The sequence below is a fragment of the Antennarius striatus genome, chromosome 13 (genome assembly GCF_040054535.1).
Source record: "Antennarius striatus isolate MH-2024 chromosome 13, ASM4005453v1, whole genome shotgun sequence".
Taxonomy (NCBI): domain Eukaryota; kingdom Metazoa; phylum Chordata; class Actinopteri; order Lophiiformes; family Antennariidae; genus Antennarius; species Antennarius striatus.
The window spans coordinates 5,332,804-5,348,803 of record NC_090788.1 but is presented as its reverse complement, the minus strand read 5'-3'; the positions used below and the strand labels follow the sequence as shown (position 1 = coordinate 5,348,803).

Genomic DNA, 16,000 nt, shown 5'->3' with positions numbered 1-16,000 from the left:
CACATTTTACAGCCACCATGTAGCATTTAAAGCTAAGTATTTAATGGACTAGAAAGAACCTTTGAAAAGTTATAGTGAATATAACATTAATGGGTCTTTATGTCACATCCCATATAGGAGACACAGGTCCTTTCGGGTCACCTTGTGGGGATGCGGTTAAGTTCTCAATCTGCATTCTCACCTGTTTCTCACCAAAAATAAAAAAAAATAAAAAAAATCAGTCAATCAATATAAATCAATCAATTAATCAATCAATAAAAACAGAAAATCATTGAAAAGGAACCATTACAGTTTCTTAAACATGGCTATTTCATAAAAAATAAAATGTAGATGTGCTTCAATAGTTTTTAAAATCAATGAGGACAGTTAGATTGTCTTTAGCTGTGTGAGGGTCTGCATTATTTCAGCTTCTGGTAATTTGCTACAAGCACTGCTTTGTCAATATTTAGCTCCTTTTGGATGATTAACTGTGATATTTGGGTTTCTCAAAATCATTAACTCACACAAAGTACATATACATATACATATATATATATATATATATATATATATATATATATATATATATATATATATATATATATATATATATATAGTCATATATAATTTTAGCATCTCTGCACAATGAGGATCATAGGAGTTACATATTGACCTCAAGTCAGGCCACTGTTGAAAACAGTAAAAGTTTGTGTTTTGTTGAACAAAAGGAAACTTTTTAATTACGAATACATGTGTACATTTCCAAACTACATGTTCTCTATTCTGGCTACACACAATACTGATATTTCTGATGATGGATGAGGTATGTGAGGCCAATTAGACACCTCTCAAAACTCTAATGATAAATTATGTTCAGGTGCACCAAGGTTAATGAGCCCTACTGAGAGAGGTCTGTTAGGTCCATTGTCAACCTTTCAACACATACTGCCTGAAGACAGGTGAAAAAAGAAATCACATAATTGTAATGTAATTGAAATCACTATTTTCAAAATGAAGTCTTCATATATATTTTTAAATTGTTGATTCTGACTCTGATTAGCCTTTGGTCAAAGTTGACCATTTGGGGCCTGGTCCAAAAACAACCTGTATCTTCTTCTTCTCCTCAGGGGTCACCACAGCGAATCAGTTGCCTCCATCTAACCCTGTCTTCTGCATCCTCTTCTCTCCTGTATGTATGCTGTATTTATTGTATAGTGAGGCAGCAACAAGCCTGATTGGGATAACCTTGAAATTTTGGCTATAATCTTAGATCATTTATATTCAATATTAACAGTCATTTCAGACTAACACTGTCATTCCCAGCAACAACAACAAAAAATATTGATAGTTCCTAAACAAACTCCATGTATCTGACATGCAGGTGTGCATGTTTGCTGCATCAATAAAACACAAACCTGGTAACATATCTTATATATATATATATATTTTTACAGGTCAAAAATAAAGAACTTACTGATGAAAAGTGGTAGGAGGAAGTGATGTACTCACCTGTCTTCAGAAGATGAACATCTAGCACCTCAAACTTCTGACCTGGCAACCTCCACACAGTTGTGTCTCATCTAGCTGAGGACCATCCAGGGAGAGGTGTTGGTGAAATGAAACAGTGGAGGTGATAGTTGCTGATGTGATGAAAAGAAGAGAACAAGGTATGTGGAGGGCAGGATGTCTAAGCAGCCTCCTTGCCAAATTCCAGACCCACAGGATTACCAGCAAAAGGAAAAACAATCCAAAGGCTTGTGTTGGGTGTTTAAATGGTGATGTCCTTTGAGGAGAATAGTGGAGGCTGAAAAGCAACGGCTGAAGCGGTGGAAGGAGATTTGCCTAAAGAAGCAGGAGCAAGCCTCACCTGGGATAGTGTTCAACTTAATCTGAGATCAGTTTTTGGGGACGGGGGTAGGAGAGGGTAGCTGAGGGGAGGGACAGCATTGGTATCTGAGGAAGAGAGGGAGTGGAAATCAAGGAATATTGAAGAGGTAGAGGAAGGAGGTCAGGGAAGAGGAAAAATCATATCCCTACTTCCAGACTAAAATCACAAGATAAAACAGACAGGATGAAGTCTTCGGGGCAGGATCTGTCTTTAACACCTGTAATGTTTGAAATGGTAATAAAATATTCCTGTGATGGAAAGTCTGTTGGAAAAGCTGTAACCGGAGTAATTACATTTGAATGGGCTTAATATATCAAGGTTTGGATTGGGCCTCGTTGGTAGTTAAAAACGTTACCAAGGTTCCCTCAGTGCAGATAAAGTTCAGCACACCTGAGCACACAAACTAAGCATAGTACACTCTCACTCTAGGGCATTTATGGACAAAAAACACAGGTGGAAACTTTGCTTTTCAAGTTCTGTGGTAGGTAGAGTTACAGCATTAACATGAGTCACTTGGTGTACTATGTGAAGCCCTTTTTTAATTAGGAAAAGACTCATTTACAAGGTTATACAGGACATTTAATTTCCATAGATGCCAGAGAGATAACAAGGGGAAATCTCAGGTGGATCCCTGCTGATAGGGTCTGGGAAGGAGAGGGCAGTCAGTTGGGTCTTTGTTGCGGCAGGACAGTGGAAGTAATTGGAGAGGCAGGGAGCAAGAGATGTGTGAAAGGCTCCTGGACTGAGGGCAGGCCCTGGGCTCCCATTAAGCAGCACTGAGTCTCTCTGTGGAGCCTTCTTTTATACCTCCCACGTCTTGTTGTGTAAATGGACACATACTCTTAACCAACCAGTGAAAGAGAGCATCGCACAAAGACAGACAAATAAAAGTCAACAGTCACAGATGACCTACCGGTTCAGGTGAGCCTTCCGATTAAGGGTTTGTGTTTTCTAAATGTCGATGATGGAGAAGCAGGGAAAGATCAAGATGGGCAAGCACAGCTGGTTCTTGCACTTTCAATTCATGAGGAACAGTGATAGCACTTCTTTCTTTGCTATACATGGGATGTCCCATGACAGCTTGACTAACGTCTGTTTTTATCTTAAGAAATACATGAAATGATCATATGTGATCACACTAAAGAACTGATAGTAACCTGAGTCTGCAGTTACAGGTTCTTTGGTGTTTCTCAGCTTGATTTGGTCCAATATCCTTCAACGTTCTCATTGGATTTCATGGATTTTGATTGATGGTGGCAACTGACAACTTCTGACAATTTTCTTTGCAGACCAGTTGACACTAATGCAAACTACTGGCTGGATGTACAGAAGTAAGAAAGATAGGAGTTTGAACTCTATCTCTAACCTTTTGTGAGTGCTGATTGTCCTGAATTATTGGATCATCATCCTTGTTGGGGCAAGTCACAAGAATGAGCCTACCAAAAGCACGACAGAGGAGGATTAGGCTCTTTGTACAGTACTTCAAAGTTGTCATTGACAGGGTCTCGGATATTTTTCAGGTGTTAGACTAGATACCAGATGACATGAAGCCAACAGCTGTTAACAACACCTTCACAGAAATTGACAAGACCAGAGACAAGAACATTGGCTTGAAAGGTCAACACAAGGCAAATGTAGTCTCTGAATGTGCAGAGGGATGTTAATCATGCTTCAACATCCAAGAACTCAACCTGAGAAGAGTCAACTGAGAGGAGGCCACAGAAAGAGCAATCTCATCCAAACCGATTACTGCCGCAGCCCTGAGGAGTGTCTGAGAGTAAGGGTAGATTAACTCATTTTTCAAAGACGTTTTGAAGCTACAAATCATTGAGCTTGTTTAGACAGAGGCAGAAATGACATCAAATGAGGAGGGGACTGTGTGGGAACAGGGTCATAGTATCCAGCATCACGTTATGGAGAATCCATCAAGCCTGACCTTCACAAAGAAGGTCCTGGACTGGATACCCGCTGAGCTCTGTTCAGCAGTCACCTAATCCTTGGAGTGGACCACTCTAAGTGAACCCTTATGACCAGCGGTTGGCTCTGCCCTGCCCTCTTCTCCTTCCCTTCCATTCACGATGGTGAACCTCCTTCCAGTAACCCAAACCTTTTTACCCCAATGACTCCCTCACCTGAACACACAATAGGCCCTGTTCAGCCCTACTGACCTCAATCCCACTTCATAATGCAATGCGGTAGATCCGTGGCAGATCAGAATACCGGTCGCACTTCCAGGTCCTCTCTTGAAAGACAAGGTGCTAGATGCGATTGATCCAACTGCATCTATCCAGAATCCATCCATCTGCTGTTGCATGAATGGGCACCACAACACTTCGGTTACATCTGTATTCATAAATGATGCACTGTGTGAGATTAGACTGTATCTACATGAAACTGAGAATCTTCAGTCGTCGACATAAAAACGTTTTTGAAGATGGTCCAGATAAGTCTGAGGAGTTGCAGGCAAAATAATTCAGTGTTATAAGTAAAATCAACTATTTATCAGCTGTGGGGATGGTGGGTGGCACAGATATCACACACAGGAGGAATTGGGTTGTGCTGTTGGAAAAGGAGGAGGGGGAAAATAGAGGGAATGCCCCAGAAACCAACACCGCCTGACACGTACGGAATGGACTCTACTAGAACACACCTGCCAGAAAGACAGAAGAACTGCAGGGTCCCGACACGTCCACTGCCAAATAGTTAGCCTGTGAAACTGAGCTGTGCATAGTGAGAATGTGGACACGCTGCTGGTAACAGAAGATGCTCAAGCCACTATTCTGAAATGGTCTACAGTGTAGAAACTGCAAGCAACCTAAATATGTTATATATAGGACTTACAGTATATGTATGTTATATTTAAGACTTAAATTTGATGTTGAGACAATCAAGTGATTTTAGTTATTTCCCAGTGATGGTTACAGAAAGCTAGGATGTTGTTTCATTAGACTTGCCAACACAGCAAATATGGATGCCTGTGGCTAGCTTTCCTACATTTAAATGGAAGCTTTAACTTCATTTAAAAATTAAGAACAAAATTAGAAAACATTAAGATTCTTGCTAATGGAATAATCTTTATGTATGGGAGGTAAATTAATTTAATTCATTTCCCTGACGGAACCTCCTTTAGGGATCAATAAAGTTCTACTCTACTCTCTATTCTAAATGTGTCCTGCAGCGGCTAAGTACAGAAGCAGAGAAGACTCATTTCTAGCTCATCACCTTGCGGAATTAAAAACTATCTTCCCACTTCTTAAATTTGAAGGAATATGTGTTAGATATCTTTAAGTCAAAACCCAACAGCCCAACATTTAACTAATACAACATGACAATTATTGTTCGTTGTAGTACTTTAAATATCAGAGAGAACAGTAGTTATTTTTCCAGAAAGCATCATAAAGCTTGATTAAATTTTATGCAGGAAAGGTTTCTTTCTGTGAAAGATCACAATAAAATTTGCCAATTTGCCTGAAGTACAGTTCAAAGAGAAACTGAGAATATATTATTAGAATTTATTTCTTTAAAAGAGGTGACAGCACCATCATATATAACATACAGAGAACGTTCAAGATTCTCTCAAGAAAAAAATGAACGCACAGGTTACATTTAAGAAACAATGGAAAGCAAACATGTATCTGAATTATACACCATAATAACCAGCACAAGGCAAACTCCATTAGATTAGCACTCTTATACTTTTAAATCTGCACCTTAGTTTTTTTTGGCATTACTGTATAAGGAAGGTGAGGATGACAGATCACACAATGACAGTCCAACTTACAAATACCCATAAACAACACTGTTTCCCTGAAATGACATAGCATACACATCAAACGCATCGAGAAATAACAGCTCATGCAAATCAACAGCTGCTTTTCAGACTAAAATACTCATCCCACAGCTTCCCATGTAAGCCCTCATTCATATAATAGTGTCATATATGCCATTCAAGACAGAAAGAACCTCAATAGATCTCCAGTCCTCTACTACACAAAGTAAGTTTATGTCAAAGGGAGCGACCCATATGGCACCGCGAGGCAACGGTACCTCAACATATTCTCACCCAGACTTGTTTGGAAACAGGCTGCAGTAGCTACCATTTTACAACTTGGCCTACAATGACCAGTTATATTGTTCTTTTTGTCTCTTAAAACAATGTTGTGACTGCACAGGTTTGATTTTGACAGTTGAACATATCCTTTTCCTGTGACTTCCTGACTGAATGATCCAACCAGAGCAGAGTCACTTTTGAAACACAATAAAACACACGTAAAGTCATAATCAGCTTAATGGAATCTGGCCTAGAACCTTGTGAGGTTCAGGTTTTGAGAACCTGCACATCAGGGACAGTTAAATACCTGCAGTGGAAAACACTGTCAATTGTCAGTAAGCAGGAATGGGTTCAATCTATTCTTTGATTATGAAAACAACGTACATATATTCACAACCCCACATGCGGTGAAACCACAGATTGTGACTCAGGTTTGAGGAGGGGTAATGGTTTTGTGTGTGTGTGTGTGTGGGGGGGGCAAAGCCCGATGTGTGAACCCATTCTAGCATAAATGCAGCGGAAGTGTCCATGACACAGCAGGAGGTGTATGGTTACCATACAGATTGGGTCTCAATGTTCCTCAGCTGCCTCTGCTCCATTCATGGGCTGGACAGCCAGAAGACCAGCAGTAACTTGAGCACCGGCTCTCGTTTTTTCAGTGCCAGACCCAAGCTCACCTCAGTCCAGAGTCATCTTTCTGCCAGGGCATCCTGACTGAGAGGTGGCCATGTGCTGTTATGTTATCCCCACCACACTGGATTTGTGATTTCAGCTCGGGGGGTTATTGCTTTGCTAACAAGTAAATGAGGAAAGTGTGTAATCTGAGCGGCAGGGAGAAAGATTTACGACTTAACCATATTTATGCACCCATAAAAAAAATACTATTTACATCAGCAAATGTGTTCTGCTTTTGTTTAGATCAAAACAACTGTGTCATGATACACTATATATTATAATAATTTTGATGAAGGAGATCTGAGATTAAAACTGCAGCTTTAGCTGCAGCAACTAATGTATAAAGTCTGTTTTGCGTAAATACACGGTTGCATTATTTTGTTCAACATAATGGAGAGCAAACAGCTTTACATTCATCGCTCAAAATCTTTGAAAAAAGCTCAAGTCAAAGTCCATTATCCACTGGTGTCCATTATGAAAAAATTTCCTGTTCCATTTCCCATACCAGACAGCCTCCTCTCTCAAAAATTTGAGGAGCTGCAGCGGCTTTTGTCTTTAGGAACTACTAGAATCTCATCCCCATCTTGAATACCGTAGGAATGAAGAGCTCGGGAGCTGAACTTCAGCTCCTCAGGTCCAAAGACTGAACAGTCCTCCTGGTTGATGTAGAACAGCCGGACCCCTTTGTTGGGCAGCTGCAGCAGAGCTTTAAGCTTTTTCTTGAGGTCGCTCACTGTCTGGTCCAGACGGAGGCTGACGACCTCCACACGTTCACCGAAGCGAACGTTCACCATGGGGATGTGGGGGGTTAGGTCGATGTCTGCCAGCGGCTCCAGGTGACCATATTTGGATACAAGCGTGTGGTACCTGGGAGACAGAAGATCACGTAAGGGTTTTGTTTTTTTATTGTAAACATAACTACAGTATTTTCCGCACAATAAGGCGTACTAGACTATAAGACGCACCTTCAATGAATGACATATTTCAAAACAAATTTACATATATAAGGCGCACTGGATTATAAGGTGCACTGTCAGTTTTTGAGAAAATAAAGGCTTTTAGGTGCACCTTATAGTGAAGAATTTTTAAAAAATATTTAGAGAGTAAAATACCCTGAGCTGCTTAATAATTATCATACACTATAATTCAGCCTTTTGATGGACCGCTACCATTATCATATGTGAGCATGAGCCAATGGGCAAGAAGATCAACCACGTGCCTAAACATGCATACATACATCTCAGGGCTTTTGAGGAGATGAAGGCTAAACTGACATGCTCATTTTGGCAGGGGTGTGAAAGTGTGTTTCTGATGGGGACTGCTTCACAGCCCAGCCACAGCCAAGCTCAGTTAACACTATACAGTATTTGTGGCATTTATAGCCAGCCACAAAAAAATTCCTGCAGTCATTGTGACATAAGTCAACTTTATAGGTGTACTTTTGAGGGCAGCTTGGTTAGCAATTTAACTTTCATTTGTGTTTTTATGATGAATAAAGTTAACCATTCACTGACTCCGGTCAATCAGGAACAAAGCAACTGAGGGGTTCATTTTAATTTTCATGAGTTTTTGGCATAAGCTCAAGAACAAATGCTTGTGAAAACTGGCAAATGAAACACAACTAGTGTGAGTTTAAGAGGCAGAGACTCACTGAGTTCTCTGCTGCTTGTGTGCCGTGAGAAAGCTTTCAGCCACCTCAGGGGAACGCGTGTTCGAGATAAGAACCAAGGAACGATTAAATAAAATCCAGGAGAAAAGGCCTGTGCTTTCAAAGCGACTGGAACAGCTGGGCCAGTCAGAGAAGCTCACCCTCCCTCCCCAAAACTCCACAAAGCTGACCCCGCTCCAGCCAGGAGTTTCTGGCAAAAACTTATGGTACACCTTGGGAATTCTCCTCTAAGGCCACAGCGCACAAAGTGCCATTCTGAGAGAGGCCATTTAGCTAAAAGCCTTCATTTAAGGTGCTGAATGTGAAAGAACGGGGCAAATAAAACAAGATAACCTGCTAACATTCCAAATTTCCAACGTGCTTCAATGGATAATCAAATAACATCAGGGACAACTTAACAGATAACAACCACAGACAAGAGCTGACTTCTCTTCTGGTGTTTTAAACATCACTAGCTCTACCTTCTGGTTGAATGATAACCTGCTTAAAAAGTTTTTATTAATTCCCCTCCAAAATGTCAGCAACATCCCGTCTGAGATCCAGTTGCCTTTCGGTCTAATTCGGCTGATTCTCAGATTTCTTCTTCAACCCAGTTCTCTTTACTTTTCGACCAACTAATCCTTCCTGTCCAGGCATATACATTTCTTTCTTTCAGTTTATTGCTTTTTTCTTTTTTATATCAGCGTCTATCAGTCGGATTTATAGTTTGAGCAGCGTCTATAATTACTCAAAGCCAGGCCATGTCAGATGTGTTCACCTGAGAGGCTGTGACCCACCCAGCAGGACTCTGATCTCCCGCAGTAGCAAGGCCACAGCCCCATCCCAAAGGAAAGAGGATAGCGGTGTGTTCACTGCTTGCTGAGCATGTCCGACACCCCCATTACATCAACATGAAGTCACGGTGATGCTTAAGTTCGGACCTACACTGAGAACCAAACCACACAAAGAAACCAGAAATAAAACGTAGTTGAAAACAGGAAGGAGATGTGTGAAGGCCTTTGATTGGCTGTCAAAAATTATGACAACATTTGGGACAAATCCATGATTAAAAACATATTTTCATGTGCGTTTTGAAAATATTCTTCTTTCACGTACTCAGGAAGAAGATGAAGAGCCAGGAGCGCTGCTTCAGCTCCGTTGACATCAGAAATCTCATCAACGTCCCAACTTAGGGGTTGAAGATGATAGGGGAGATGTTTACTTAAAAAAAAAAAATCAACCTGCTACCTTGTGTATCACTTTTCCCAATCAGAGAATTCCCGGCACAAAGAAGTCATTGAACACGGAGAGACTGGAGCCATTGTCTCCAAAGGTTAGTTTCCCCCAAAGTCAAGGACTACACCTTCCTTCACAAAACCCTCCCCAGCATTCTGCTGAGGTTAAGTGGAATGTAGTTAGTGAACAACGTGAAATCATTTGACCTAATTTGATGTCTTTCTTCAATATTTGAAATATTCTTATTTCTGGCATATTTATGTAAAGAACATATATGGTAGGTATTGATCATTTGATGTAACATTAAATTATATAAAAGTCTATAGTATAAGAGTAATAAGAGTAATAATAATTATAATTAAAATAACAACATTTACATCTGTGATATATACTACTTGTATTAAATAAGTTAATAAATACCTCCAACAAAACATGAAATAGGATTCTTTTTGTTTTCAAATCAACAGTGTGAAAACAGAAAAATGTCCATGAATGTCCGATCCTATCTTTGTTTCATTTTAAAGCTTTGGTATTAATATAATAACATGTAGCTGTTATAGATTTAATATGTGTTATAGTATTGATTAACACCGTAAACAACTTTGTTATTTCTTCTCCCTTTTTTGCTGATATGTTGTAATAAGTGCCCTTCAGCGGAAAAAGTAAAGCTCAGCCTTAATTATGTGTAACTAAATCCAAGTTTAAGTAAAAGAATGCTTTTGCCAGTTTCTACTGTGCTATGTAATCTCAGGGGATCAGTACTGGTCTATGCAAAACATCCAAGAGTGCCAGAATCATGACAAACACGTTTAATACATGTAATTCTTTCATTTTGTGTGTCAGTACCTCTGAGGAAGCTCCTGTTCTGGCAAGTTCTGGTAGTAACGGATGAAAAACCTTTCAGAATCCTCTCTATCTTTATCAGTAATTGGAGCCCCATTCAACACAGTAACAGATGGTAGCCTGCAGGTAAAAGACTTATGATTAGATACTGAAGATGCAATCATGCTATTCAAGCACAATAAGAATTTAATTTGTGTATTTGTGTGGGATATGAATTACCGTGCTACAAAGAGGCTATGTCTCTCCTGCCTTGTATACTGCTGCAATAAAGGAATCCCAATTGCTTTGACTTCTTTCAGCTTAGGAAGGAAATTCAGCCTGTCAATGTCTTCCCACTTACTAATGGCTGAAAACACAAAACACCAAAGTGTCAGGACTAAAGTGGACATTGTTTAAACAATAAAATCTAAACATGAAAGAACGAAAAGAGGCCTCATCGTCTCACCTGAGTTTTTGAGGTTGATAGTTTGTAGTTCGGGGAAGAGGTGCTGAAGCGCTTCTTGAGTGTCGTCAACTGACTCCAAGCCATTATTGATCATCACCAGAGTGCAGAGGCTCGGGTACATCCTTCCCAGCTTCCTTACTTCTGCCCATTTGTGCAGCGGGTTATCTGAGATGTACAGCAATCGTAGCAATGGGCAGGTTGCATGGGATTCTGACACGGTGCCGTAACCGTTCAGGCACAGAAACAGCTCCTCCAGCCTTAATCATGAGAGATGCATCGGTTATTAAAAGTTTATATCAAGTCAAATCTACATCATTTCATTCTTTTCTTCTGAGTTGCATCTTTTGGGTCTTGGTGTTCCACTTTACTTACTCTGGTGTATGTTGTGTCAGGGTGTGCACTGTGTCCCAGCTGATATGCATGTTATTCAGCACAAGTTTCCGGAGCCCGGAGAAAACGTGTGCCATGCTGGGCTCCAGCTCAACGTTGCGCAGAGGGTTCGTGCTGAGATTGAGGAAGTTCAGGTGGGGGATATTGGAAACAATGGTGCAGATCTGGCAAAGTATTAAAAGGCAAAATAAAAAAGGGAGCATTACATACACTGTATGTAATCACTACAATAAAGCTTTAGCTAACTTTAGTTATCAACTATATGCCAAACTGACACATAATTTCAAAAAGAAAATTTTTGATGCTCACTGATTTAAAATCATTCTAGTATGCCATTTGCTTATGAGTTTTACTTTTAGTTCTGGTTCGCTTAACCTGTGTCCTTTGCCATTGTATTATAACTATCTAGGCTGGCCTTAGACAGGCTTCAGAGAGCTGAGTCTTCTTTCAAATGAACTCACAATCTAAACGCAAAAAGATCTGAGATCAGTTTCATTCCCATTGGTCCATGGAGTTGTTCTATTTAAAGAGGACTCAATTCAAAAGCTCCCCTGGACCATTATCCAAATCAAACAGCCAGCTTGACACAACACAAAAAACATTTTAGCTTTTATTTTCTGCTCGGTTGAGAAGGCGTGACATATACAAACCCCCATTCCTTTGACAGGATACTCCTGTAAGGAATCCGACAGGTTTTTTAATCGCAACGTCTCTGGGTGAAGCTCACCTCGGCCCAGTCGTTGAGCTGGTTGTTGGACAGGTCCAGGTACTTCACATGGGCACAGAAGGCTGCGATGTCGGACCTGTCCCCAGCTTTGGTGATTCCACAATGATCCAGGATGATAAAGTTGGGCAAGAACAAGCCATCTGAAAACAAACCAGCACGATGAATGAACGGCGTCAACTTTTCACAAGACTCCATCTCCCTCTTTATCACCACTCTGGATATCATAACCTTGATAATAAGTGTTTGCAGCAGCTCTCACCTTTGACAGGGGACAACGGTGGGAGGGATAGAACCGCAATTCCTAGACAATAGGGGTAATACTCTGGGTCGTATTTCTCAGTGATTACTTGCACAAAAGTGCGCGTCTCCTTTTCATCGGATGAAGACTCCATGGTTCCAGCCCTAAAAACAGAGAACCACAAAAAAACAAATAGTTGACCAAGTTTTGATTTGGTTTATTTTTAGCCTAGCACAGCTAGAACCTGTTCTTTGATGTCACTGCTGTCTGTTCGAGAGAATAGGTTGAAATCAAAGAACCAACACTTTGATTTCGCTGTTGTCTGGTTTAGAAGAATAGGTTGAAAGGATATGGCATGCTGTTATGTATTTTATATTAATGTTACTGTCAAATGAAGAAACCTTACATTACTTTTCAGCTGTCTGTGGGATAGAGAATCTGTCAAGAATCTGTCAACACATTACGTGTTTAACATGTAAGATGAACTGATTGCAGACACTCATACTTTATCATCTTTTGGCAGTAGGCTGTCAGCCCCAGTAGCAGAACCATACAAGAAGGCTGAATTTGTCCATCACAGCAGCTTTATTCTGAACTGGTATTGACACATTTTGGAGAGTACAAATCTCCCTTGAGGTCGAGGTTGGAGGTCAGTGGTTTGCACATAGCTGGAAGCATTGCAACCAGTTCAACCTGAGGAGCAGAGTGCTGCTTGTATGCATGTTATGGATATAAATGGATTTCTTAGGTAATAAGGAAGTTCTTTTTCTCAACAATCCATTGTTTAACTTGCATTTTCATAAGCTTTTTAAATTAATTAAGAAACAAAACATAACAGATCTTTTTTATGGGAATAAGATGTACTGTATTTACATCTTTGTTGTGTATGGAATTGAGCTCCTTGAAATTAACATAAAAACAACTATGATGACAGTTAAGAGACAAACTAAATCAATTTATATGCAAGTGTAAAGGTATGCATGTACAGTACAGTCTGCGTCCATGTTGCTCCAGCTGACAGAAATTTCTTTTCTGTGTATTTGGATAAGAAGTATAAAAATAGCCCAGCGACATCACACAAAATCTTACAGGACACAGAAGCAGAAACGTGAGAGCAGAGTAGCACTGACAGCAGCAGGTGCTCTGCTGACAGTAACGCACCTCATATAGTTATAACACGTGCTTCAGCTTTATAAGTCACTCTATGTAGCTCAGACACAATTAGCTGAAGATGTCAATACTTGTTTCAGCTGACCAATGAACAAATGAACAAGTTTTATTCATCATTTGTGTTTTTATTTCATATCATTGTATAACAAAAGTCTGATACAAGCCAGAAAAAGAGGTGCAAATTTAAATCATCCTTCTGATCCTACCAATGACTACTGTAGATTTGAAACGGGATACTGTACTGTGCCCAAACTTTGGACTGGTTCAGTGCAGTGAATTGGACAATAGTGGCAAAACTGGACTAACTGCTAATGTAACCACTGGTAAAACTTAGTCGCAGCAACAGTGTAAGAAAGTATATCAAAAATAAAGTAGGTATTAGGAACCAGCAGTGATGGAATAGAATCAGTAGTAATAGATACTGTATTATCAATGACATTAGTATTATTTTGACTTTGTCATTGGACTTACGTATCCATACCCAGAACCCATGTATCCAGGACTTCACGTTCTACCCATCTGATCAGCTCAAATGGTTTCAGTCAAACTGGGGTCTGATCATCTTAAACTCAGTCAGCCTGAGGAGGTGTGCTTGCACCATGACCGGGTATTATTAAGAGGGCTATGAGTACGTCCATAAATAGTTTCATTAAAAAAAAGTTAAGGCTGTTTTGAGCACTACATCAAACCGCATGCCGCCCCCACACTCTGTCAGGAAATGTTGATAAGAACGGTCATAACAAGATGGTGAGCATGTGAAATGGAGATAACTTACACATGCAAAAACATGGAAGAAGTAACAGAAGTGAGCAACAGAGTGACAGCTGGGTTCCGGGTAGAGACAAGGACAATGCAATGAAAACGTATCTGTCAAGAAGGCCCTGATGAACAGATGCACATTGAAGACATGATCTTGTTAAAGATTGATAGCACTCAAAACATGTTACTGTCTGGGGTTATCAGTTACAGTTTTGAGTACTGTTCATAGAAAATATTTTTCATTTAATATTATTAACATTTATGACACACACAAAAAAATCAATAGCCCTTTCTCTTGATAGTTTAAAAGGAGAAAAAGTGATGCAAAATTGCATTTTACATGACACATCATGTCATAGGTGGTGATCCTCTAACCTCCTCTAATTCAGTGGAGATGACAAAAAGCGACTGACTCTTTAAGACGAATTGACAGATGAACCACAATTAAAATTATGACTGTAGCTGTTGGACAAGATTCAAACAGAACACCGAAACAAAACTAAAAATATCATATTTTTCAACGGGGTTCTGTGAAACCTTCATGCCACAGGGAGAGTCTGGTAGTTCAGTATCGCATAAGTATAAGGCTTGTGTAGGTTCTCATTTATACAGGTCATGGTTATCCAAAGTTGTTTCAATAAATCCACTAGACTTAAACAAAGTTCGTGCATAACGTGGTTGGGTAAGAAACTTCATGAAAGCCGACGTATTAGCGGTCGCGGAGGAGGATTTAAATATACAAAATGTGCAGCCATCGACGACAGTTAGTGTCCGCATCAAGTCGTTGTGGCAGAAATGCAAGGCTGTGCAGCGTCGTAGTCACCTTTGCCGTTCCTGAATAAGGTTGTTATGTCCTGTCCTGACACAACAACCTAACGGCTCAAGCGAAATAAAATATATTTGAAATAATACTGTATATTCTGAAACTAGATGTACTCACCGTCACCGAACCCTTGAGTGTTTGTTGTTGTTGTTGTTGTACTTCGGTCAGATGTCACATTAAGACACGCCTACTTTACAGGAAATGACGTAGTTTAAACGTCTTGTTATTTTTCCGTCTTCTTTACTGTACAAAAATTGAACAATTAATTAAAAAATTAACGCAATACTTTTTTTTTAAATTAGGGGATAACTTGTCACTTTTTAAATATATGGCCCGAGATTTTTTTTTGTGGTGGAAATATTTCACACAGTTTAATGTCACAAAATCCTGAAAACAACAACAACAACAATGACAACAACATATCTATACAATTTCTTTCATTGTATATACATTTTTTTCGATTTTCATTTAAATTCATTCAGTTATTTTTATTGCTCATTTTGTTTTCGGAGAATTAGGTGAAACCACATAACGCCACCAGGTGACAGTAACGTCACATGTCCAGTAGAAGGTCAGAGTTCATCCTCCACTTTGCTTCATTTCAAAAGTGAGATGCTTATATGTTGTTGTTGTTGTTTTTGCCGGAATTGTTTGTCTGTCTGTTAGTATATAATATTCAAAATTTTATGAACAGCCTTTTTGAGAAACAATTGACTGGATTTTGGTAGTGAGCTGGATCATCATGTGAAGGATCAAGAATTTTTATAAGTGACGCTTTGACTGTGACACACAGGTACACCTGTTTTTATATGAAGTTTTCTTCAAACTGTATAAACAAAATACTGTCAATGCCGCCAAAATGAGAGGTAAAGGACAGGAAAACTCAACTTAGTAATTTAGAAACTAATAAACAAAAAAACAAAAAATAAAAATCCCAATTACCTGAGAAGCATTAAGTTCGATACAGGCAATGATCAAAATAAAAAGTAAGATCTGAAAAGGCAATGATCTTCAATATATATTAAAAATATAAATCTAAAAAGCATGATTTAAAAATCAGATAAATAAGTAGAACGCACAAAGAAAATGAGTTACACAAAGTCAAGCCTCCAGCTTGACGTGTACATT

At 39.5% G+C, this 16,000-nt stretch overlaps 1 protein-coding gene across 1 annotated transcript; it reads right to left on the bottom strand.

Annotated features, from left to right (window-relative positions):
- Nucleotides 1–5,365: 5,365 nt before the first annotated feature.
- LOC137606321 (tubulin-specific chaperone cofactor E-like protein) lies at nucleotides 5,366–15,063 on the bottom strand. The gene is made up of 8 exons (XM_068331534.1): nucleotides 14,990–15,063; nucleotides 12,142–12,284; nucleotides 11,883–12,022; nucleotides 11,138–11,319; nucleotides 10,766–11,022; nucleotides 10,540–10,666; nucleotides 10,324–10,440; nucleotides 5,366–7,460 (listed from the first exon to the last, which is right to left on the bottom strand). Exons 2-8 carry the CDS (start codon nucleotides 12,272–12,274, stop codon nucleotides 7,115–7,117), a joined length of 1,302 nt encoding a protein of 433 aa, XP_068187635.1. The 5' UTR covers nucleotides 12,275–12,284; nucleotides 14,990–15,063; the 3' UTR covers nucleotides 5,366–7,114.
- Nucleotides 15,064–16,000: the final 937 nt, after the last annotated feature.

What these genes read in the sequence shown, in the direction of transcription:
- LOC137606321 (XM_068331534.1), bottom strand. Translation starts at nt 12,274, where the DNA reads ATGGAGTCTTCATCCGATGAAAAGGAGACGCGCACTTTTGTGCAAGTA. An exon ending in CTGACACAACATACACCAGA is followed by an intron (nt 11,023 to 11,137) that starts GTAAGTAAAGTG and finishes CTCATGATTAAG; the next exon opens with GCTGGAGGAGCTGTTTCTGT. An exon ending in CATAGCCTCTTTGTAGCACG is followed by an intron (nt 10,441 to 10,539) that starts GTAATTCATATC and finishes TTTTACCTGCAG; the next exon opens with GCTACCATCTGTTACTGTGT.